The sequence below is a fragment of the Moschus berezovskii genome, chromosome 27, assembly GCF_049115385.1.
Source record: "Moschus berezovskii isolate FMDL1 chromosome 27, NW_MosBer_1.0, whole genome shotgun sequence".
Taxonomy (NCBI): domain Eukaryota; kingdom Metazoa; phylum Chordata; class Mammalia; order Artiodactyla; family Moschidae; genus Moschus; species Moschus berezovskii.
Window position 1 is genome coordinate 9,521,212 of NC_142486.1, and position 24,658 is coordinate 9,545,869.

Sequence of the window (24,658 nt, forward strand, 5' to 3'; positions counted from 1 at the left end):
TTGAAATGGTAATGAAAACAGGGTGGCTTCGGCTTTTCCTCAACACATGGGGAGGAGGGGGAAGTTCAAAAGGCAAAACCCATTTAAACAGCTGTTCGGTGTGTCAGGTGCAACACAAACATCGTGGAAGTAAGGCCAAGGGACGGTCAGCTCTCAGAAGCCTGTAGGCAGCTGGAAGCGATTCGTACCATGAAATTCACAGCAGAAAGTCACATTATTAGGGAACACATATTTTATCTTAAGGGGAACCACATCTCCAAAGAGAGACCTCAACAAAAGAGGCCTATTTTAAGGCCAGTGGGAATGGCTCACCCACCCTACAGCTGGTGAGGAAGGAGAGGGAGGCAGGGGGGCCATGGTTCCGTGAATGGGCCCCCCTCAGGGAGGGCTAACAACCACTCACTCTCATCCCATGTTTTCCCAGTTTCTGACAGGAGACTGTGGCTTGGAGGTTTTAAATTCTCCATGACCCACAGAGACACAGGCAGGATGTATCTGAAATGCATCCCTGTGTCTTAGAATGTACCTTGGAAATGCATCATGGGTAAGATTAGAGGGGCTTCTCTGGATCAGGAAGATACCCTGGTGGAGGAAATGGCAACCAACTCCAGTATTCTTGCCTGGGAAAGCCCATGGACAGAGGAGCCTGGTGGGCTACAGGCCAGGGGGTCACAAAGAGTTGGACATGACTGAGCACACACACATCCCTAAGGTTAAAGGGGCATCACGTATAAGGGGGATGAAGACTACACAGCTGAATTCTGCTAGCTGAAATCCTCGGCTCCTCATTGACTTGTGTTTGTTTTACCGAGAATAACTACAGTGGACAAGCACTCTTATTTTTCAGACCCTGACATTTAAGGTGGAGCTTCCACCAAGCACACATCTCCATGTAGACAGGAGTGACCCTGGCGTATGACAAGGGAGGGGTCAGGCTCTCCTGCCCCGAGGGACTGCGGGAGGCAGCCGGGCATAAACCACACCCTGACACCTTCAGAAACGTGGATGCTCTGACCTCCATTTCACTGAAGATAAAGTCTCTCTTTGTCTTTCCTCTTCATGTATTCTTAATATTGAATATTTTTCTTTCAGAGTCTCTCATACTTAATTTTAACTTTTGGAAGTTTGGAACTGTTTCTTATTTTTAGATTGCTTTTCTAAACATTATGAAATTCTAGTTTTACCTCCTTATGGTAGTAGGTGGTAAGTCCTGTCCAGCTCTCTCTTCCCCAGGGACTGTGTGCCTCCAGGCTCCTCTGTCCATGGGATTCTCCAGGCAAGAATACTGGAGTGGGTTGCCATGCCCTCCTCCAGGGGATCTTCCCGACCCGGGGGTCAAATTCTTGCCTCCTGCACTGCGGGCGGATTCCTTACCCTGAGCCACCAGGAATGCCCTTCACCCGCTTAGAGCCAGTTTGCATTCATCGTTATCTTTCTGAGGTTTGAGCTTTAGTTTTATGTACTTGTTTATTTCAGGTTGCCTAAGCTTTTAACTTCTGATGCTTTCAATATTTTTCCATCCCTTGATTAAACATTTGACTTTTAATTTTTTTTCTATTTTTAACCTCCAACATTTTCCCCTAATGCCATTTTTCTTTTTTCTTTTCTTTTTTGAGAAGTGGGAGAGGCAGGGATGGGGTTAACTGCTCTCATCCATCAAAGAGGGATTTCTTTTCTGCCAATATAGATTATCGTAGTAATGCATGTCAGTTGTAGAACATTCAGAAATTACAGAATGTAAGAAAGCAATAAAATAAGTTGCTTATTCATACTTTATTCATAAAGCAAATTCATAATTCCAAATGTATGTTTAAGACTTTTTTACTTAACAGTCAAGTTCTAATTTCCATACGATTAAAATAATACTTTACCTACAAATATATCTACTTAGTGACCCCATGGACTGTAGCCTGCCAAGATCCTCTGTCCGTGGAATTCTCCAAGCCAGAATACTGGAGTGGGTAGCCGTTCCCTTTTCCAGGGGATCTTCCTAAGCCAGGGATCAAACCCAGGTCTCCCACATTGCAGGTGGAATCCTCACTGTCTGAACCACCAGGGAAGCCCAATAACATTTTAGTACCCAGTATTTATTGAACTAGAAGACTTTTTTCTAGATATTTGAGTAAAATATGATTCTGCAAATAAGGCCACAGTTGAGGTTAATTGGATTTTCTACATGGACCAATAGATCATCTGAAAATTAAAGACAGTTTTATTCATTATTCTCAATCATGTACTGTATATTTCCTTTTCTTGTCTTATTGCATTAACCAGGACTTTCAGTATGATATTGAAAGGGAGTGGTGAGAGGGGACATCCTTCCTGATCTTAGTGGGAAAAATTATAGCTTCTCACTATTAAATATGATGTCAGCTATGGGTTTTTTGAAGATTTTTTTTATCAAGTTGAGGAAGTTCCCCTCTATTCCTGCTTTACGGAAAGTACCACTTTTACGTAAAATGTGAAGTGAAAGTTGCTCAGTCGTGTCTGAGTCTTTGAGACCGCATGGACTGTAGCCCGCCAGGATCCTCTGTCCATGGAATTATCCAGGCCAGAATATTGGAGTGGGTATTAAAAGAAGTCAAATAATGACCTGCTGAATACCTCATTCTACAAGCATCAGCATACATACCAGAATCTTCCATGGGTTCAGCCTTCACACGGATGGGGGTGCAGCTAAAAGGAGAAGGGAATGCTGGTCAAGATGGGCAGGAAGAGAACTGCCCACAGGCATCTGGACACACGGAGCCCACTCCCCAGATCCCTGTGATGGCATGGTTCCTTCCCCTCATCAAGCTGAATGCGCAGCTAACTCGACTAATTTCGTAAAGTTGAATGATGCCATGAAGAACGTGAAAGGTGTCAACAGAATATAGTTTCATAATCCCAAACGTCCCTGTGAGTAAGGAATATGAAACAGAACAAGCCACTCCATGCTCTAAACGCTAATACACTGGGTTTAGGTGCGGAGCTAAGTTTTCAGTTGTCCCTTACCTTTCACTTGGAGATGCCACTGACTTATCAGTGTTGGTTGCCACCCCAGGCCCACCTGTGCAGAAGTAAAAAGACACGCTAGCTGCTTTCATGCATCTTGAAACATGACAACATTCAAAGGCATATAAAGGGAAGGCAAATACAGAGAGGACTGAACTCCAGGTTCCAGGTCATCTGAGAAGGGCAGCAGAGAGACCAGCTCAAAGCAGCCCCCAAGGACTGGGCCACCTGTGTGGGCAAGATGGGGGCTGAGCAGCAGACTGGGGCCAGTGACCTCCAGCAGGTTACTAAGCCTCCCCGTGCCTCAGTTTCCTCATCTGAGGATGGTGGTTGAGTAAGGATTAATTCGTCCATGCAAGGTGCTTCGAACAGTGTCCATCACAGAATGTGCCAGCAGTTGTGATCATGATTCTGTAAGGACAATAAAAGCCGCCTGGGACAGCGGCCACCAGCCACCCCTCACCCTCCAGTCCCTCCTTTAAGGTGAGCTGGACCCCCAGGAACTCACAACTGCTCCAGAAATACTGGCTCTGTGAGCAATCCATGCACAGGAGTGTCTCATCACCCTCTGTACCCCGAGGTGCGTCCTGTGAACAGTGAGACCCCCGCCCACCCCAGCCACTTGGTTTCTGCACCTATGTAGGCTCAGCACGACACTCTCTTTAGACCTGGTCTTTCATGAACCTTTCACGACCCAAGGTTTCCAACTACATCCAGAATAACGATCTGAGAAAACAAGTGGGTGGACTTAGATGGATTTAGCGTTTAGATGAATCTCTAAATGCTCCTGGTAAGATTGCTTCTTTTTTTGGTCCCTTCATCATTATGAGGAGATTATGAGTGGTCCTGGGTTCCCAACGTAGTCTCCAACACCCTGCACATAGCTTTCTGCCTGACCACATGGAATGGGCTTCCTGGGGGAACCAAGCTGTTAAGACCCTGCTTATCTTCGGGGCCAGCTTCTCCAGGAAGCTCTTCTGACCACACAGTTCTAACCCTTTCCCAAGGGGTCTCAGGGTCACCACCCCTGGTTCTTTGAACAGTCTCATTCTTTCTCACAGACATCTCAGAAACACAGGAATGGCCACACAGCCCAGACCTACTCCTGAAGCCCACAACGCCTGGGCCGTGGCTGGTGTGCAAAGACCAGCATCCTCACATTCCTATGCGTGTGGACAAGGTAGGTCGCCTGCCCTGTGAAGGCTGGACGCAGAAGTCCGCTGGCACGCAAGCTGGAGGAGGGTGACGTCTCGGCTTCTGGGCTGGGTGTGTGCATTTCCCTGAGCTGTAGTCCCTGCAAACATCACCCCAGGTCCCGGGATCAGAGGTGGCCTCCTCAATGCAGGAAAGGCACAGCCTAAACAAGTTTTAGAATGTGCCAAACACTCACTTGAACTAAGAAAAGCAAACTGGGCAGTCACCAAGTAGGAGAAGCTGTCACTTACCTGGCTGATTCGCTGGACCCGGGAAAGGTCTGCAAAAAAACCCCATATATTAACACCTGACATGAACACACCAGACAGACAGAGTAAACATCTGAAGAACCAACTTCTAAATGTAAGGGGACAAGGGTTTCCTTGGGGGCTTAGTGGTAAAAAATCTGCCTGCCAACGCAGGAGACATGGGCTTGATCCCTGGTCTGGGAAGATCCCACATGCCGTGCAGCAACTAAGCCCGTGTACCACAACTACTCAGTCTGTGCTCTAGAGCCTGGGAGCTGCAACTACTGAGCCACGTGCCACAACACTGAAGCCCGCGTGCCCTGGAGGTGGTGTTCCGCAACGAGAAGCCACCGAAATGAGAAGCCTGCGCATCACGGCTAGAGAGGAGCCCCTGCTCGCCGCAACTAGAGAGAAGCCCATGCAGCAATAAAGCCCCAGCACAGTCAAAAATAGATAAATAAAGTCATTTAAATAAATAAAACAATCGCAATAAATAAATGTAACGGGACAGATTTAACCAACTGAAATTAAGTTGTCAGTTTATCTTTAAATGAACCAGCTGTGAGAAAAGGAGGAGAGCCTGTCACCTGTTGATGAGGAATGAAATCCCCGCTTTGTTCTCCAAAATCCACTTCAGCGTTGCAAGGTCATAGGTCTCAGGGTGTTGGAAGGGGACCCCTTCTGGGAGCCCCTGCACCACTATAGCCTCCTGGTCCATCAGCATCTTCTCGTAAGGAACAGGTACCATGGCTGTTGTCCCCAAGGCTTTGCCTGGAAGTATCAGCAGGATATCTTTAAACAACAGGAGCATAAAGAACCCTGACCATCAATTTCAGTTAGTGTCATAAACCCAGGTGGGGACATTTGGCTCCAAAATTTATTAAAATCCTATAGTGTCCCATGCTGCTATATCTCAGGTTCATAACATTTCCAATCAAAGGGCCAAAAGAATGCATAGAATCTGTTTTCCTTTAAATCTTCACAGAAGAGAAAATAAAAGATTGCATAATCTATGAAAACATTGAATCAGTATGTTGTACACTGGAAACTAAGGTAAGTCAACTATATTTCAATAAGGAAACTAACTCAAAATAATCCATTTCTGAAAGAAAAGAAAATAATAGGTCTTTTTGTCTCTTCTCATGGTGGTTGCACAGTTCAGAGTACTCACTCTGGTGCCCCCAGGGCTGCAGGGAACACCCTGCGTGCCTTCTCACAATGCTGCCAGCCAAGGATGAGGGCCCAGCCCAAAGCTTACCTGTCCCTGTGTCACATGGTATGGACCAGGCCTTGCCTGTAGAGAGCTGAGGCCTCATGTCACTACCTGGGGCTGTGACAGTCTCTCTGCACTGCTGGCCATGCCCAAGGTGCTGGAGCCCCATTTCTCATAGGGAAATATAACCTGAGACCCTAAGATCCCCTGGCTAGGGTCCCCAAATACAGACCCTCACTGCAGGTCACACAGATGCATGCAGCTGTTTAGGAAAGAGGAGCCAGGCCCGAAGATGCTAATGGCCTTCTAATGCAAATATAACACCTGCAGACATCCCTGTTATCTAGCTTTTCAGTGGTTTTTGTTTTGTGTGTGTGTTTTTTTTTAAATGCACTGTGTTGTATGCCAGATGTTACTTCTGGCATAGTACCATGCCCCTGACAGTGGAAACACAGATTCTTAACCATTGGACCACGTGGGAACACCCCTATCTAAAGCACTGTGTAGGTATTTAAAAAAAAACCTGTCTCAGGGGAGCGAGGCTCAGGAGGGCAGGGATATATGTATAATTAGGGCTGATTTGCGCTGTTGTATGGCAGAAACCAACACAACATTGCAAAGCAATTTTCCTCCAATTAAAAAATAAATTAAAAAACATTCCTGTCTCCAGGCCTGTGGGGAGACCAATGGGGATGAGGCTGGTGTGTGAGCCAACCATGAACATCTGTCATAACTACACGGCCGTGGAGAGGGGGCTCCACAGAGACTGAAGGTTCGTGTATCCAGAGGTTCTGACAAATGGGAAGAGACCAAGTTGACCTGGTACTTAACTGGCTGTTCGCTTGATGAAAATGTGGATTTCTCTAATGTTCGAGATGGTTTATATAGTCAAGCTGATAAAATGATCTCTAATACCATCTTTGTGGGCTTCCCTGGTGGCTCAGCGGCAAAGAATCTGCCTGCCAATGCAGGAGATGACGGTTCCATCCCTGGGCCGGGAAGATCACCTGGAGAAGCAAATGGCCATCCACTCCAGTATTCTTGCCTGGAGAATCCAATGGACAGAGGAGCCTGCGGGCGGCTACAGTCCGTGGGGTCACAAAAGAGTCCGACACGACTGAGCAACTAAACACCACCACCGTCTTCTGTAGTGAACTAGTCAGGGAATGAATGCCTAAGGTGAGCTTTACCATAACAAAAGCAGAAATAGTCTTCGACAGCCTTTCTGAGGATTTCCGTTTCTCCTGAATCAACCTGCATCCCGCTGGCGCTGGCGGGGCCTGGGGGTTTCACCTCCGGTGGCCCTTCAGCAACACCTGTGAATGAGCAGTACCAAATCAGAAGCCAAGCATCTGTACAGTACGTTTCCTTAATATCCATGCTTCCAGTACTGAAAGGAAAAAGGAAAGGAACTGACATAAAACAAGATCTTTTAATTAAAAAAACAGGGTAAAATAACAAGCTGATAGTCTCTGAAATGACTCTATAGATAAACAATCAATAATTCCACATATGAGGAAATAGAATTTAGTAGTTCAAAGGGAAATATCATAGAAAATTCTTTACTACTGAGTTTGCAAGTAACTAGGCAGGAAGATTCTCAGAACTGGAGCAATTTAGGACCAGCCCCCCAGTGATAAGCTCTGAACAAAACCTTAAGATGAATTACTTCTTTTTTTTTTGGCCATGCCGCGTGGCACGTAGGATCCTTGTTCCCTGATCAGGGGCTGAACCCATGCATCCTGCATTGGAAGCAGGGAGTCTTAACCATTGGACCACCAAGGAAGTCCTAAGATCGATTACATGAAAGCTTGGAAGAACAGTCAGAAACATGCAGAACCAGAAAGGGATGATGTCCCTGAAAGAAGGGACGAACACAGGGAGTGAGATGCGCACTGACCTGGCTCGTCCCCTGTGGGGACTCCTTACTTCCCACGGGATCCCGGGGGAACTAGAGCTTAACGAAAAGAGCAGCTAGGGGTAAAGAATCTGCCTGCCAACGCAGGAGACGCAGATCCCTGGGCCAGGAAGAGTCCCTGAAGGAGGAAATGGCAACCCACTCCAGTATTCTTGCCTGGAAAATCCCAGGGACGGGGGAGCCGGGTGGGCTACCGTCCACGGGGCTCCAAAGTCGGACACCACTGAGCGCCTGGATACTAACAGCAGCAGACTTAGTTGAAATGAAGAAATCTACGTCACAGGTCGGGACTGCCGTTGTGGTTAGACAGTGAAGCAGAAGTTCTGGAGGAGAATTAGTCACAAGGTGGGAGACCCAATATCGTCACAGCAACTTCCCTTGGATTCTTGTTGCTGTTTTCATTGCTAAGTCGTGTCCCACTCTTTGCGACCCCAAGGACTGTAGCCCCGCCAGGCTCCTCTGTCTATGGGATTTCCCAGGCAAGAATACTGGAGTGGGTTGCCTTTTCCTCCTCCAGGGGAATCTTCCCAGCCTAGGGATTGAACCCAAGTCTCTTGCATTATAGGCGGATTCTTTACCATCTGAGCCACCAGAGAAGCCTCAACTGGTCCTCAAACTGTGCAAGCACAGGGTGAGGCTTTAAGTAGAAGCAACGTTTGGAAGCTAAATCGTTGAGCAGAGATTTAACAGCCAAGTTTAAACATATTTAAACAGGGTTTAGGATTCGCCAGGTTCGGGAAGCTTGTTGAACACTTTGAAAAACTAAGGGGCTCATCTTAGGAGGAGGGGGCCTCCCTCCGAGACTAGAGGGATGGATGCTCCAGGGCCAAGGGCATCACTTGTCCACATGGGGACCGGGTGACCTGCCTGCCAGAACAAAACGCAATTTTATTTAGCACACCTTTACAACATAGCATGCATAATACCCAGTATGAAATTTAAAATTAGTAGGGACTTCCGTGGAGGTCCAGTGGTCAAGACTCTGGGCTCCCAATGCAGGGGGCATGGGTTCAATCCCTGTTTGGGGAAGTAAGATCCCACATGCTATACAGCACAGTGAAAAAAAAAACAAAACCTCAAAAGCTCCACACACAAAAAAAACAAAAAAATTAGTAGAAATGTGAAGAAGCAGGAAGATGTGACCCATGATCAAAAGAGAAAAAAAGCAATTTATAGACTCAGAACCACTAATGACTCAGTTGAAATGACCGGATAAGGTCTTAAGACAACTGCTATAAACACACGAAGGACTTTATGTAGCCATGGTAAACACAACCAATGTTGTGTTGGGGAATTCCAACAGAGAAATGAAAATGCTAACCAGAGAAAGAAGAAAGAAAATGGAATTTTAGAAGTGGAAAACAGTTGGAAATGAAAATTTCCCCAGATGAATAGTGCCCTGGATATGGCAGAAGGAAGAAGCAGTGTCCTCAAAGGAATGCCAGTAGAAACTATCCAATCTGAAGCTTGAATACAAAAAAAGGGGACACACACACACAAGGAACAGAGCCTTAATGACCTGTGAGCAGTTTTCCCCCTCTGTGTAGGACGGGGAGAGAATTGGAATAAATATTTGAAGAAATGATGGCCAAAAATGTCCACCATTGACAAAAACATCAACCTGCAGATTCAATAAACTCCACAGACCAAGTAAGGTAGAAACAAAGAAGGTCACAAATGGGCATTTCATGGTCAAACGGCTACAAACCAAAGACGACACAGAGCTAGGGGAAAACATACATTACCTTCAAGGGGACAAAAATAAGAATTCTAACCTAATTTTGTTATCTAAAACAGTGGCAGCCAGGAGACAATGGAATGAAACATCTGAAGGGCTGGAGGAAGGAAATTCCCCAGCAGTCCAGCAGTTAGGATGCTATGCTTTCATTGCCGAGGGCGCAGGTTCAATCCCTGGTTGGGGAACTAAGATCCCATAAGCTTTGTGGCATGGCCAAAAAAAAAAAAAGGCTGGAGGGAAAAAAACTGTCAAGCCAGGTTTCATAACAAGTAAAAAACAGTCTTCAAAAAACAACAGGTTTTTGTATGGTGTATGGTGGCCCAGGGAACTATATTCAATAATCCATAATGATAAACAATCTGAAAAAATATATATAAACATAGGCATAACTGAATCACTTTGCTATACACCTGAAATCAACACAGCATTGTAAATCAACTATACTTCAATAAAAAAAAAAAATTCTTCAAAAACAAAAGCAAGGAGAATGATGTTGGCATGATAGACTAGGAAGCAACAGGCCTTCTTTCTTCCACAGATACACCAAATTAACAATAGACAGACCAGAACACCTCTGTGAGCACTGCAGATCATCTGAGAAGCTACAGCACCCCAGCCACTGGAAAACCAAGAAGAGACTTCAGCATAGGGTAGGAAGATTCTCTGCATTTGGTGTGCCTGTGTGTGCATCTCCTTCTACGTGGCATAGTGCAGAGCAGCAGGGAAGGAATCCCTCAGTCTGAGGCTCCTCCCTTGGGGTGCAAACACAAGAGTGGACTGTGTGTTCAACCTTCTGGCTTGTCTGGGAGTTGCTGGAGGAACTGATTTCTATCTTGCCTGACTCAGAGCCCACGACTTAATTCAGAGCTGCAGTTCTGCGGGGAGACACCAGGGGGCGAAAGAGATTCAAAGAGATTTGAGAGGTTCGAGAGAAGGAATCGGAGAAGGCAATGGCAAGCCACTCCATTACGCTTGCCTAGAAAATCCCATGGATGGAGGAGCCTGGTAGGCTGCAGTCCGTGAGGTCGCTAAGGGTCGGACACGACTGAGCGACTTCACTTTCACACATTGGAGAAGGAAATGGCGGCCCACTCCAGTGTTCTTGCCTGGAGAATCCCAGGGACTGGGGAGCCTGGTGGGCTTCCATCTATGGGGTTGCACAGAGTCGGACGCGACTGAAGCGACTTAGCAGCAGCGTCAGCAGCAGAACAGACAGCTGATGCTGGGAGGGACTGGGGGCGGGAGGAGACGGGGACGACAGAGAATGAGATGGCTGGATGGCATCACCGACTTGATGGACATGAGTTTAAGCGAACTCCGGGAGTTGGTGATGGACAGGGAGGCCTGGCGTGCTGTGGTTCATGGGGTCGCAAAGAGTTGGACACAACTGAGCGACTGAACTGAACTGAGAACAGACAGTGGAGAAGGAAATGGCAACCCACTCCAGTGTTCTTGCCTGGAGAATCCCAGGGACAGGGGAGCCTGGTGGGCTGCCGTCTATAGGGCCACACAGAGTCGGACACGACTGAAGCGACTTAGCAGCAGCAGCAGAACAGACAGCGGGTGGGAGGGTGGTCTTCCCTGCCTGGAGCCAGTAAGCGAAAACGGGACTGGTCTTGGACTCAGTGTTTTGCTAGGTCAAAGGGATGTGTACGAACCATTTTTAGGATAATGCTGGTGACATCTTAGAAGAAAACAACACACAAGTCTTGCCTGCAAATATGCTAAGTTTTATAAAGACAAAGGATAACATCCTTAACGTGCATGCATGCAAAGTGGCTTCAGTCTTGTCCGACTCTCTGAGACTCTTTAGACTGTAGCCCGCCAGGCTCCACTGTCCATGGGATTCTCCAGGCAAGAGGTCTGCAGTGGGTGGCCATTCCCTTTTCCAGAGGATCTTTTCCACCCAAGGATAGAACCCAGGTCTCCTGCATTGCAGGCAGATTCTTTTCCACTGAGCCACCATGATGACATCTTAGAAGAAAACAATATATAAGTCTTGCCTGTAAATATTCTAAGATTTATGAATACAAAGGATAAAATCGTTAACACCTACAGTATTTTGCAAAATCCTTCTGTAAATCCGTCCTGGCATTGACAAAAGCACGTCCTTTCTCTGTTCCAATAACAAACACATCCGCTTCATACATTGCGATGCAGGCCACTTCTGCCTTGGACTTGGCCAGTTCTTTACACTGAAATGAAAAACAGAATGAAATGTTATCTACATGGGTGGATCCAAATTTTGTGGGGTCTGGGAGGTCTGCTTTAAGAAAAAAAAATATAAAATTACACACACAAAAAAAAGAAAAAGAAATCTCTCTAGTTGACTTTTTCCTGGTCTAGGATCCAATTCAGAGTTGCACTTTCTGTTTGCTGTCCTGTCTCTCCAGGCTCCTTCCCTGTGGGACAGACAGATCTCCATCTTTCTTTGTCTTGCACAAGACTGACATTTATGGAAGTGCAGCCCAGTTATTTTCTGCTGCTGCTGCTGCTGCGTCACTTCAGTCGTGTCCAACTCTGTGTGACCCCATAGACAGAAGCCCACCAGGGTCCCCAGTCCCTGGGATTCTCCAGGCAAGAACACTGGAGTGGGTTGCCATTCCCTTCTCCAGGGGGTCTTCCCCAACCCAGCAATCAAACCCAGGTCTCCTGCATGGCAGGCAGATTCTTTACCATCTGAGCCACCAGAGAAGCCCATGAGGTTATAAAAATTTCCCCTCAAATTTTTACCCACTGGGTAAAGTTTATACTTTGTAAATAGATGCATATAAATAGATTATTAATTGACCTTTGAATTTAAATAAAAAGTATTTTCTTTTTTTTTTGCATTTAAATAAAAAGTATTTTTAAACAAGGTAACAGAAATGCCTGCATTAAATTTTCACATCTGGAGAGCTTACCTTTATACGATTCCATCCATAATGTAGGAAAACAGTTCTTAATTATCTGACAAGCCCATCATTCTTTCTTAAAAAAGGTATGTGTACACAATAGGATTTAACACTGTAGCTGAATGTCAAAAGTGTTGGTGAAGTGTTTCGTAATTCAGCAGTGATCCAACCAGATGACATTTTATAGAACTGCAAACCATCTCACCATGGACTCAAGAGCAGACACGAGGAACGTCACCACCATCCTGCTCTCTGAGGACTCCTCATTTGCAATGGGCAGGGTGGACACTGCTACTTGTGCCATAATCCCTAGGAAAGAGAAGTATTAAGACAGTGAGTGGAAGAAATTGTGTCCTGCTCAACTCGTTTAGAACTGGGAGGGTCCTTACAGGTGACCTAGTTAAAATCTTCCTTTAAAGCTGACACTTAAAAACAGTACATGGGGACTTCTCTGGTGATCCAGCGGTTAAGAATTCGCGTTCCAATGCAGGGAACTCTGGTTCGATCCCTCGTTGGGGAACTAAGGCCCCACAAGCCAAGGGGCAATTAAGTCTGCGTGCTGCAACTCGAGAAGCCTGCTTGCCACAATGAAGACCCAGAGCACCTCCCACCCCCAAAAAAGGACAGTATATGACCCAGTGGTCATGTGTGGATGTGAGAGTTGGATCACAAAGAAAGCTGAGCGCCTAAGAATTGATGCTTTTAACTATGGTGCTGGAGAAGACTCTTGAGAGTCCCCTGAACTGCAAAGAGATCAAATCAGTCAATCTTAAAGGAAATCAACCCTGAAGATTCATTGGAAGGACTGATGCTGAAGCTGAAACTCCAATACTTTGGCCACCTGATGCAAAGAACTGACTCATTAGAAAAGACCCTGATGCTGGGAAAGATTGAAGGCAGGAGGAGAAGGGGATGACAGAGGATGAGAGGGTTGGATGGCATCACTGACTCGATGGACATGAGTTTGAGCAAGCTCCGGGAAACAGTGATGGACAGGGAGGCCTGGGGTGCTGCAGTCCATCGGGTCGCAAAGAGCTGGACACGACTGAGTGACTGAACAACAATATGATTTGCCTAAGATCGTGTATTTCCCACTAAACCTAGACATGTATTTCATTAAATGAAGTCGGGTATTACACTAGAGAGGTACGTTAGGAGGAGAGAAAGTAATGTCTCTTACTGATCCAGCGTTGTTTTGTCAGACTCCAGCATTGTGGTGACTGACACCACATCCCGGTCCACATACACAGAAAAAGGAGAGCCGTGGGTTTGTGTACTAGAGACTGGAAGAAAAAAAACCCCTTCCTCTCCTGCTAGGACTTCTCCTGCAGTGAAGGCTCATGCTAATTTTTGCTAAATTCTAAATCAAGTGGGCCTTAGAAAGCTTCTTTGAAAAGTTTTCTGCAGGACCATAAAGAGTTCTTTGAAATAGAGCATGCAGTGTATTAAAACCTGTCATGGCCTGTTCCTGCAATAGCTGAGTTAATTATATTTGTAAGCAAAAGATAAACAGATTGACATAACTATGTGGGAGGAAGCCCAAAGATCTATGGGCGTGAAGTATGGTGGTCCTACAAGGCTATTCGGAAATATTTGCAAATGTTTCTTCCGGAATTGATTTCTTGACCACTTGAAGGTGTGTGGCCATGTGCCTTGTGTTAGCCGAGGACGTCAGGGAGGTGACGTCACTTCCATGCTGGTGATTCCGCCATACTCCCGCTTCCTGTGCAGTTTGATCTGTCAGGTTCCATGTGATCAGGTTCCAGAGAAAAACGCAGATCAGACCCACAGCCAACTCACAAGAGACCTCCAGGGCAAGCAAGGAATCAATCCTTGCTCCTTGAATGCACCCAAATCTGGTGGTGTTTTTGACCATCACTTACCCTGGCCTAACTGGATGGATAAACCATGCTGGAAAGGAACTCTAAAAATGTAACTCCTCATCTATCTAGGTTTTCTGAAGCCACTGGAGGATCCTTGAGGATCTCTTATGTTAGAGTCAAAGCCTCCCTGGGAAAGAAAGTAGACTAGCACGCACGGAGCCCTTAGGATTCAAATTGTTAAAGTTTTTTTTAAACAACTTTTCCTGTTATGAAATAGAGCATAAGAGTGTGACATCATGCCGAGCAAGCAAGCTAAATCACTTCAGTCATGTCCGACTTTGCAACCCTGTGGACTATAGCCCGCCAGGCTCCTCTGTCCATGGGGATTCTCCAGGCAAGAATACTGGAGTGGGTTGCCATGCCCTCTTCCAGGGGATCTTCCCACCCCAGGGATCGAACCCACAACTCTTATGTCTTCTGCATTGGTAGGCTTTTTTTTTGTTTTTTTTTTTTTACCACTCGAGCCACCTGGGAAGCCCAAGAACATGAATTAACAGGTATGACCTGGGCATGAACAGGTGAGGACATACACTTCAATTTGAAGTTTTTATTTATTTAAAAATTGATTTTATAGTCTAGGCATGCCACTTAGTCATGCTGAATCTTAGTTCCCTGACCAGGGATGGAACCTATGCTCTCTGCAGTGGAAGTTCAGAGTCCTAACTACTGGACCATCAGGGAAGTCCCAATTTGAAGTTTTTAAACAATTATCTTATAATCAAGCCTTTGACTCTCTTCTTGTCATCACACCCCTATTTGAGAACAAACAGAAGTTGGTGACTATTGCTGGTCATCACAAGGACTCTGTTTCAGCAACAGAGCTAGAGTCAGATAAAGCAGCAAACAGGATAACCTGGAAGAAATGGGCGGATTCTTAGAAAAGTTCAATCTTCCAAGACTGAACCAGGAAGAAATAGAAATTATGAACAACCCCAATTACAAGCACCGAAATTGACGCTGTGATGAAAAATCTCCCCCAAAACAAAAGCCCAGGACCAGATGGCTTCCCAGGAGAATTCCATCAAACATTTAGAGAAGGGCTGATGCCTATCCTTCTGAAACTCTTTCAAAAAGCTGCAGAGGAAGGAATACTTCCAAACTCATTCTACATAGCCACCACCCTGACACCAAAACCAGACAAAGACACACACACACAAAAACTACAGGCTGGTATCACTGATGAACATAGATGCAAAAACCCTCCACAAAATGTCAGCAAACAGAATTCAGCAAGACATCAAACAGCTCATACACCATGATCAAGTTGGGTTTATCCCAGGAATGCAAGGATTCTTCAATATATGCAAATCAATCAATGTGATACACCATATTAACAAATTGAAAGATAAAAACCATCTGATCATCTCAATAGAAGCAGAAAAAGCCTTTGACAAAATTCAGTACCCATTTATGATTAAAACTCTTCCAAAAATGGGCATAGATGGAACCTACCTCAACATAGTAAAGGCCATATATGATAAGCCTACAGCAAATGTTATTCTCAAAGGTGAAAACTGAAAGGATTCCCCCTAAGATCAGGAACAAGACAAGGGTGTCCACTTTCACCACTATTATTCAACATAGTTCTGAAAGTCCAACCTACAGCAATTAGAGAAGAAAAAGAAATAAAAGGAACCCAGATCAGAAAAGAAGTAAAGCTCTCACTGTTTGCAGATGACATGATACTGTACATAGAAAACCCTAAAGATAGAAAATTACTAGAGCTATTCAGTGAATTTAGCAAAGTTGCAGGATACAAAATTAATACACTGAAATCACTTGCATTTCTATATACTAACAATGAAATATCAGAGAAATTAAGGAATCAATCATATTCACCACTGCAACAAAAAGATTTAAATATCTAGGAATAAATTTACCCAAGGAGACAAAAGAACTGTATACAGAAAATTATAAGACACTAATGAAAGAAATCAAAGACGACATAAACAGATGGAGAGATATTCCATGTTCCTGGGTAGGGAGAATCAATATTGTGAAAATGCAATCTATACTACCAAATGCAATCTACAGATTCAATGAGATCCCTATCAAATTACCAATGACATTTTTCACAGAACTAGAACAAAAACCTTCACAATTCATATGGAAACACAAAAGACCCTGAATAGCCAAAGCAGTCCTGAGAAAGAAGAATGGAGCTAGAGGAATCAACCTTCCTGACTTCAAATTGTACTACAAAGCTACATTCATCAAGAGAGCATAGTACTGACACAAAAACAGAAACACAGACCAATGGAACAAGAGAGAAAGCCCAGAAATAAGCCCATGCACCTATGGGTACCTTATTTTTGATAAAGGAGGCAAGAAAATACAATGGGGCAAAGACAGCCTCTTCAATAAAAGGTGCCGGGAAAACTGGACAGCTACATGTAAAAGAATGAAATTAGAACACTTCCTAACGCCATACACAAAGATAAACTCAAAATGGATTAAAGACCTAAATGTAAGACCAGAAACTATTAAACTCTTAGAGGAAAACAGGCAGAACACTCGATGACATAAATCAAAGCAAGATCCTCTATGACCCACCTCCTAGAGTAATGGAAATAAAAACACAAGTAAACAAGTGGGACCTGATTAAACTTAAAAACTTTTAAACAGCAAAGGAAACTATAAGCAAGGTGAAAAGACAACCCTCAAAATGGGAGAAAATAATAGCAACTGACAAAGAATTAATTTCCAAAATACACAAGCAGTTCATACAACTCAATACCAGAAAAACAAACAACCCAGTCGAAAAGTGGGAAAAAGACCTAAATAGACATTTCGCCAAAGAAGACATACAGATGGCTAACAAACACATGAAAAGATTCTCAACATCACTCATTACTAGAGAAATGCAAATCAAAACTACAATGAGATATCACCTCACACCAGTCAGAATGGCCATCGTCAAAAAGTCTACAAACAATAAATGCTGGATAGGGTGTGGAGAAAAGGGAATGCTCTTGCACTGTTGTGGGAATGTAAACATATTGCCACTATGAAAGACAGTATGGTGATTCCTTAAGAAACTAGGAATAAAACCACCATATGACCTAGCAATCCCACCTCTAGGCACATACCCTGAGGAAACCAAAATTGAAAAAGACACGTGTATCCCATTGTTCATTGCAGCACTATTTACAATAGCTAGAACACGGAAGCAACCTAGATGTCCATCAACAGATGAATGGATAAAGAAGTTGTGGTACATACACACAATGGAATATCACTCGGCCGTAAAAAGGAACACCTCTGAGTCAGTTCTGATGAGGTGGATGAACCTAGAACCTAATATACAGAGTGAAGTAAGTCAGAAAGATAAACATCGTATTCTAACGCATATACACAGAATCTAGAAAAACGGTCCTGAAGAATTTACTCACAGGGCAGCAGAGGAGAAACAGACACGGAGAAGAGACTTATGGACCTGGGGAGAGGGGAGGAGAGGGTGAGGTGTGTGGAGAGAGTCACATGGACACTTACATCATCACATGTAATATAGACAGCCAACGGGAATCTGTTGTATGGCTCAGGAAACTCAAACAGGGGCTCTGTATCAACCTAGAGGGGTGGGATGGGGAGGGAGGTGGGAGGAAAGTTCAAAAGCGAGGGGATATGTGTATACCTATGGCTGATTCATGTTGAGGTTTGACAGAAAACAGCAAAATTCTGTAAAGCAATTATCCTTCAATTAAAAAAAAATTGGAAAAAGGAAAAGCAGCAAGCAGCACCCAGCAAGCACTTGTGTTAAGTGTTAGAAAGTCTTTCCTCTAGCATCTAGATTCCATGATTATCACTTAGCACATCAGACCAAGGAAATGCGTATCACAAAGCATGAAACCGCAAAGGCATGTTATGTTTCCCTCTTACCAGAATGTTCACTTAGATTATGCTCCATCCTTATTACTTTGGGAGCTGAGAATACTTTCATCCCTAATTCTTATTTTGCCTACTATCCCAGACAAAGAAAAACGAGCAGATGCATTCTCAGGTCACAAGCATGTTGATTTGTCCTTGCAAAGCTAGAACCAGGGCAACTTTCTGCCTACTGCTGTTTCCACTTCTTACCTTCAATTGCCCTAGGTTGGCTAAGATGTCAGGGCTTCCCAGGTGGTGCTAGTGGTAAAGAACCTGCCTGCCAATGCAGGAGATGTAAGAGACAGGAGTTTGATTACTGGGTTGGGAAGATCCCCTGGAGAGGGGTATGGCAACCCACTCCAGTCTTCTCGCCTGGCGAATCCCCATGGACAGAGGAGCCTGGCAGGCTACAGTCCATGGGGTCACAAAGAGTTGGACACGACTGAAGTGAGTTGGCATGCACGCACGCATTGCTATGATGTCAGTCACATTCAATGTGTGTTAAGAAAGGTGGGATGAATTGAGAGTAGCAAAGAGATATATAAGTTATCGTGTGTAAAATAGATAGCCAGTGGGAAGTTGCTATGTAACTGGGGGAGCTCAGCCTGCTGCTCTGCAGTGACCTAGAGGGGTGGCAGCGAGACTTAAGAGGGAGGGGATATATGTCTACACATGGTTGATTCATGTACAGCAGGAACCAACACACTGTAAAGCAATTACCCTTCAATTGAAAACATTTTACAAAAATAACGGGAGGGATGCCATCTTAACAGCCCGCAGGGAAGCCACAGCTTCATTATCAGAACTTCTCGGGACCATCTCAGTACTCTTTGATGGGAAGAACCCTGGAGGTGGCGGAATCCACTCGGGCTCCAGAGGGGGAAGGCTGATTCTGTCTGGGGCTTTCTGCTCTCTAGAAATGGCTGCATCTGGATCACTTCCCTGAGAGCCCTTAGTCAACAGGGCGCATGGAACATTCCCTGCACCCCTAACCCGTGACTGCGTCCTGTCCTCCGCCCTTTGCCAGAAAGAAACTGTCATCGCACCGCCGCGTTAACGGTGACCACGTGAGAACACACCAGGCCGGTGGTGACACGAGCTTCCAGAGCACGAGGCCTGATGGGCAGGTCCTCCTAGAGCCAGGAGCAGGAAAGCCAGGCTGGGGGCACCCCAGACCACCAACCAGCTCCGAGACCCCGGTGGGCTGCCCTCAGCGGCCTCCTGTGATCAGAGATACCCAATCACTCAGTTTCCAGGATGGGTCTTTTCACCTCTGACCTTTTATGAGATCCCTCGCCTTAAAATCAAGGGAGCCACACATTTATAGGAGTCTGTGAATATGTAATGTTCAGAACAGGGAAATCTACAGAGAGAGAAGTAGACTTCGTTGCTTAGGGCTGGGAGGTGGGTTGATAAATGGTCCAGGGTTTCTTTTCAGGGGTGATGAAACTATTCTAAAATTGTTTGTGGTTACGATTGCCCAACTACATGCATATATTAAAAGCCACTGAATTGTATACTTTAAATGGGTGAATTTTATCTCAAAAAAAGAAAGGGGGAATTCCCTGGCGGTCCAGGGGTTAGGACTCGGTGCTTTCACTGCCAGGTCAGGGGGTTCAGTCCCTGGTCAGGAAACGAAGCTCCCACAAGCCAAGCTGTGGGCCCAACAACAACAAAAAGCTATTAAGAAATCAAATGACGGCACTTCCCTGGTAGTCCAGTGGTTAATACGCCGCCCTTCCACTTCAAGGAAGGGGCTTGGGTGGATCCCTTTTGGGGAAATAAGGTCCTACATGCTGTGCAGTGTGGCCAAAAAACTAAAAAATTAGAAAGAAAATCAAAGGAAATCAAAGAGCGGTTGGATGGCGAGAAAGGAAATGAACACTCAGCAAACATACACCACGTGCCAGCGCTTCTCTGATCATCCGATTTGATACTCACACGCTGTCTAAGGTCCCATGCTAACACACAGGATGAGTCGTGGAGCAACAGGGGCTAGGAACGCAGTGGAGGAGCGGATTGCAAACTGAGGAGCTCAGGGAGCTTAGATAAAGGATCTCCAAAGGAAGAAGCCCCGTGATTAGAAAGACCACACGTCCTGGGCTAGGACAGAACTGGTGCCCCTGCCTTGCAGGTAAGTTATTTAGTCCTCCCTTCTCTCCCTTGTGGCTCAGACAGTAAACTGTCTGCCTGCAATGCAGGAGACCCAGGTTCGATTCCTGGGTCGGGAAGATCTCCTGGAGAAGGAAACGGCTACCCACTCCAGTATTCTTGCCTGGAAAATTCCATGGACAGAGGAACCTGGCTGACTACAGTCCATGGGGTTGCAAACAGTTGGACACGACTGAGCCACTTCACTTCACTTCTCTCTCTCAAGCACCTGGAAGATGCACTGTAACATGTTTACATGTGGGTGGTTTGTGAAACCAAAAAAAAACAATCACTTGAACATGAAGTCGTGTATCCTTAAAAAATTTTTTTTTGCTATTGTTCTGGCCAAGGCGTGGCTTGTAGGATCTTAGTTCGCTGAGTGTGTGTGTCTGTGTGCCCTGCTGCTCAGTTGTATCTGACTCCTTTTGGCCCTATGGACTGTAGCCCACCTGGCTCCTCTATCCATGGGATTCTCCAGGCAAGAATACTGGAGTGGGTTGCCATGCCCTCCTCCAGGGGATCTTCCCGGCCCAGGGATCCAACCCAGGTCCTCCATAGTAAAAGTGCTGAGTCCTAACCACTGGACCGCCAGGGAATTCCCCTTAAAAATATTTTTTAAAATTAAAGTACACTTTGCATAAAGTTCAACCTTGTCTAATGTATGGTTCTGTGCATTTTTAGCAAATATCAAGTTATGTAGCCACCACTGAAATCATGGTATGAACAGCTCCATCACAACCCAGATTCCTCCACGCCTCTTTGCAGTCAGTCAACACCCCCACCCCCACCTCTGGCCAGAACGGATCTGTTTTCTGTCCCCATAGTTTTGCTTATTCCTGAAAATCACATAAATGGAATCCTACGCTGTGCTGGGGGTGTATCAGTAATTTGTTCTTTGTATTACTGAATAGTCCACTGTGGGGATGAAACACAGTTAAATTAACCTTTTGCCATTTACAGAACTTTTGGGCTGTCTGAAGTTTTTTGATGATTAGGAATAAAACCATAAATTAAAAGACGCTTGCTCCTTGGAAGAAAAGTTACAACCAACATAGATAGCATATTAAAAAGCAGAGATATTACTTTGCCAACAAAGGTCCGTCTAGTCGAAGCTATGGTTTTTCCAGTAGTCATGTATGGATGTGAGAGTTGGACTGTAAAGAAAGCTGAGTACCTAAGAATTGATGCTTTTGAACTGTGGTGTTGGAGAAGACTCTTGAGAGTCCCTTGAGACAGCAAGGAGATCCAACCAGTCCATCCTAAAGGAAATCAGTCCTGAATATTCATTGGAAGGACTGATGCTGAAGCTGAAGCTCCAATACTTTGGCCTCTTGATGAGAAGGGCTGACTCATTTGAAAAGAGCCTGATGCTGGGAAAGATTGAAGGTGGGAGGAGAAGGTGACAACAGAGGATGAGATGGTTGGGTGGCATCACTGACTCAACAGACATGAGTTTGAGTAAGCTCTAGGAGTTGGCGATGGTCAGGGAGGCCTGGCGTGCTGCAGTCCATGGGGTCACAAAGAGTCAGACACGAATGAGCGATGGACCTGATGAATAAAACCACTATTGTGTCAACCTAAGGTTTCATTTCTCTTGTGTAAACACCTAAGAGTGGGATGCTGGGTCATATATCTTGAGGGTTTTTTGGTTTGTTTTTTTAGCTTTAAAAGAAGTGAAACTGTTTTCCAAAGTGGTTGTACCATTTTGTATTCCTACCACTTTTGTTGTTGTTCAGTTGCTCAGTCGTGTCTGACTCTTTTTGGCCCTGTGGACTGCAGCAGGCCAGGCTCCCCTGTCCTGCACTATCTCCCGGAGCTTGCTCAGATTCATGGCCATTGAGTCGGTAATGCTACCTCACCATCTCATCCTCTGCCACTCTCTTCTTCTTTTGCCTTTACTCTTTCCCAGCATCAGGATCTTTTCCAATTTCCTACCACTAATATATGAGAATATAGTGAAAGCAAAGTCGCTCAGTTGTGACCGACTCTTTGTGACCCCATGGCCTGTACAGTCCATGGAATTCTCTAGGCCAGAATACAGGAGTGGGTAGCCTTTCCCTTCTCCAGGGCATCTTCCCAAACCAGGGATCGAACCCAGGTCTCCCACATTGCAGGCGGATTCTTTACCAGCTGAGTCATAAGGGAAGCACAAAAATACTGGAGCAGGTAGCCTTTCTCTTCTCCAAGAGATCTTCCCGACCCAGGAATCAAACTAGGGCCTCCTGCATTGCAGGTGGCTTCTTTACCAGCTGAGCTACCAGGGAAGCCCTCTGAGAAGACATCCCCACCACTAATCTGTGAGAATTCCAGCTGCTCTGCATCCTTGTTAGCATGCAGTACTGTCAACTTAAAAAAAATTTTTTTTTTTTGCAATTTTAATAGGTGGGTAGTGATATCACTTTGCAGTTTTAGTTGGCAATTTCCTAATGACTAAAAATGCTAGTGATCTTTTCATGTGCTTTTCTGCCATCCATATAGCTTATTTAGTGAAATGTCTTATTCAAATCTTTTGTCCATTTTGAAACTAGATTGTCTGCTTATTTTTTATTATTGAGTTTATAGGTTCTTTATATTTTCTGGATACAAATCTTTTAAGTGTGATGGGAAAATATTGGGCCGACCAAAAAGTTCATTCAGGTTTTTCTATACAATGGTATGGAAAAATCGAACTTTTTTGGCCAACCCAATATTTTCTATATTGAGAAACGTAGCAACCCAACGTTTTGCTATAGTGAACACTATACTGAGATAACTGATAAACCTTTACGATGTTTATCAGTAATCTAAGGATGATGTTTTCCTCTATTTCTTTGCACAAAGCTAGTGGAGGTGATGGAATTCCAGTTGAGCTATTTCAAGTCTTGAAAGATGATGCTGTGAAAGTGCTGCACTCAATATGCCAGCAGATTTGGAAAACTCAGCAGTGGCCACAGGACTGGAAGAGGTCAGTCTTCATTCCAATCCCAAAGAAAGGCAATGCCAAAGAATGCTCAAACTACCGCACAATTGCACTCATCTCCCACGCTAGTAAAGTCATGCTCAAAATTCTCCAAGCCAGGCTTCAGCAGTATGTAAACCGTGAACTCCCAGATGTTCAAGCAGGTTTTAGAAAAGGCAGAGGCACCAGAGATCAAATTGCCAACATCCGCTGGATCATGGAGAAAGCAAGAGAGTTTCAGAAAAACATCTATTTCTGCTTCATTGACTATGCCAAAGCCTTTGACTGTGTGGATCACAATAAACTGTGGAACATTCTGAAAGAGATGGGAATCCCAGACCACCTGACCTGCCTCTTGAGAAACCTGTATGCAGGTCAGGAAGCAACAGTTAGAACTGGACATGGAACAACAGACTGGTTCCAAATAGGAAAAGGTGTACGTCAAGGTTGTATATTGTCACCTTGCTTATTTAACTTATATGCAGAGTACATCATGAGGAACGCTGGGCTGGAAGAAGCACAAGCTGGAATCAAGATTGCTGGGAGAAATATCAATAACCTCAGATATGCAGATGACACTACCCTTATGGCAGAAAGTGAAGAGGAACTCAAAAGCCTCTTGATGAAAGTGAAAGAGGAGAGTGAAAAGGTTGGCTTGAAACTCAACATTCAGAAAACAAAGATCATGGCATCTGGTCCCATCACTTCATGGGAAATAGATGGAAAAACAGTGGAAACAGTGTCAGACTTTGTTTTTTTGGGCTCCAAAATCACTGCAGATGCTGATTGCAGCCATGAAATTAAAAGACGCTTACTCCTTGGAAGGAAAGTTATGACCAACCTTGATAGTATATTGAAAAGCAGAGACATTACTTTGCCGACCAAGGTCCGTCTAGTCAAGGCAATGGTTTTTCCCGTGGTCATGTATGGATGTGAGAGTTGGACTGTGAAGAAAGCTGATCGCCGAAGAATCGATGCTTTTGAACTGTGGTGTTGGAGAAGACTCTTGAGAGTCCCTTATACTGCAAGGAGATCCAACCAGTCCATTCTAAAGGAGATCAATCCTGGATGTTCATTGGAGGGACTGATGCTGAAGCTGAAACTCCAATACTTTGGCCACCTCATGAGACGAGTTGACTCACTGGAAAAGACTCTGATGCTGGGAAAGGTTGGGGGCGGGAGGAGAAGGGGACGACGGAGAATGAGATGGCTGGATGGCATCACCGACTCTGTGGACATGAGTTTGGGTGTACTCCGGGAGTTGGTGATGGACAGGGAGGCCTGGCGTGCTGTGATTCATGGGGTCGCGGAGAGTCGGACACGACTGAGCGACTGAACTGAACTGAACTGAACTGAAGGATGATGTGGCCACAGATACTTTATCTCAAATGGTTCAGAAAAAATAAAACTTCTTTATACTACACTTGCAATTTTTCTGTAAGTTTGATACTGTTTCAAATTTCTAAAAATTATTTTTTAAGCTTACATCAAATATACGCACATTTCTGTTTCTTAAAATTGTACAGTCAATGGGTTTTATAATTCCTTTAATAAGTATTTAGACTGTATCATCAAGAATTCAGATTAAACTACTTCATGTGAAAGGCCCAACTTGAAATG

At 44.9% G+C, this 24,658-nt stretch overlaps 1 protein-coding gene across 10 annotated transcripts in view; it reads right to left on the bottom strand.

Annotated features, from left to right (window-relative positions):
• The window catches only part of LOC129545603 (general transcription factor II-I repeat domain-containing protein 2), a 50,113-nt gene that overhangs the window by 18,058 nt on the left and 7,397 nt on the right, over positions 1 to 24,658 (bottom strand). For 7 of the 10 annotated variants that reach the window (XM_055410011.2, XM_055410009.2, XM_055410008.2 and 4 more), the window contains exons 2-8: positions 12,405 to 12,508; positions 11,362 to 11,500; positions 6,840 to 6,965; positions 5,024 to 5,207; positions 4,440 to 4,468; positions 2,995 to 3,049; positions 2,633 to 2,676 (exon numbers count right to left, since the gene is read on the bottom strand). In XM_055410011.2, the coding sequence (XP_055265986.1) occupies positions 2,633 to 2,676; positions 2,995 to 3,049; positions 4,440 to 4,468; positions 5,024 to 5,207; positions 6,840 to 6,965; positions 11,362 to 11,500; positions 12,405 to 12,503 (676 nt within the window). In that variant the 5' untranslated portion in view covers positions 12,504 to 12,508. The other 3 variants (XM_055410012.2, XM_088832869.1, XM_088832870.1) reach the window with 3 other exon arrangements.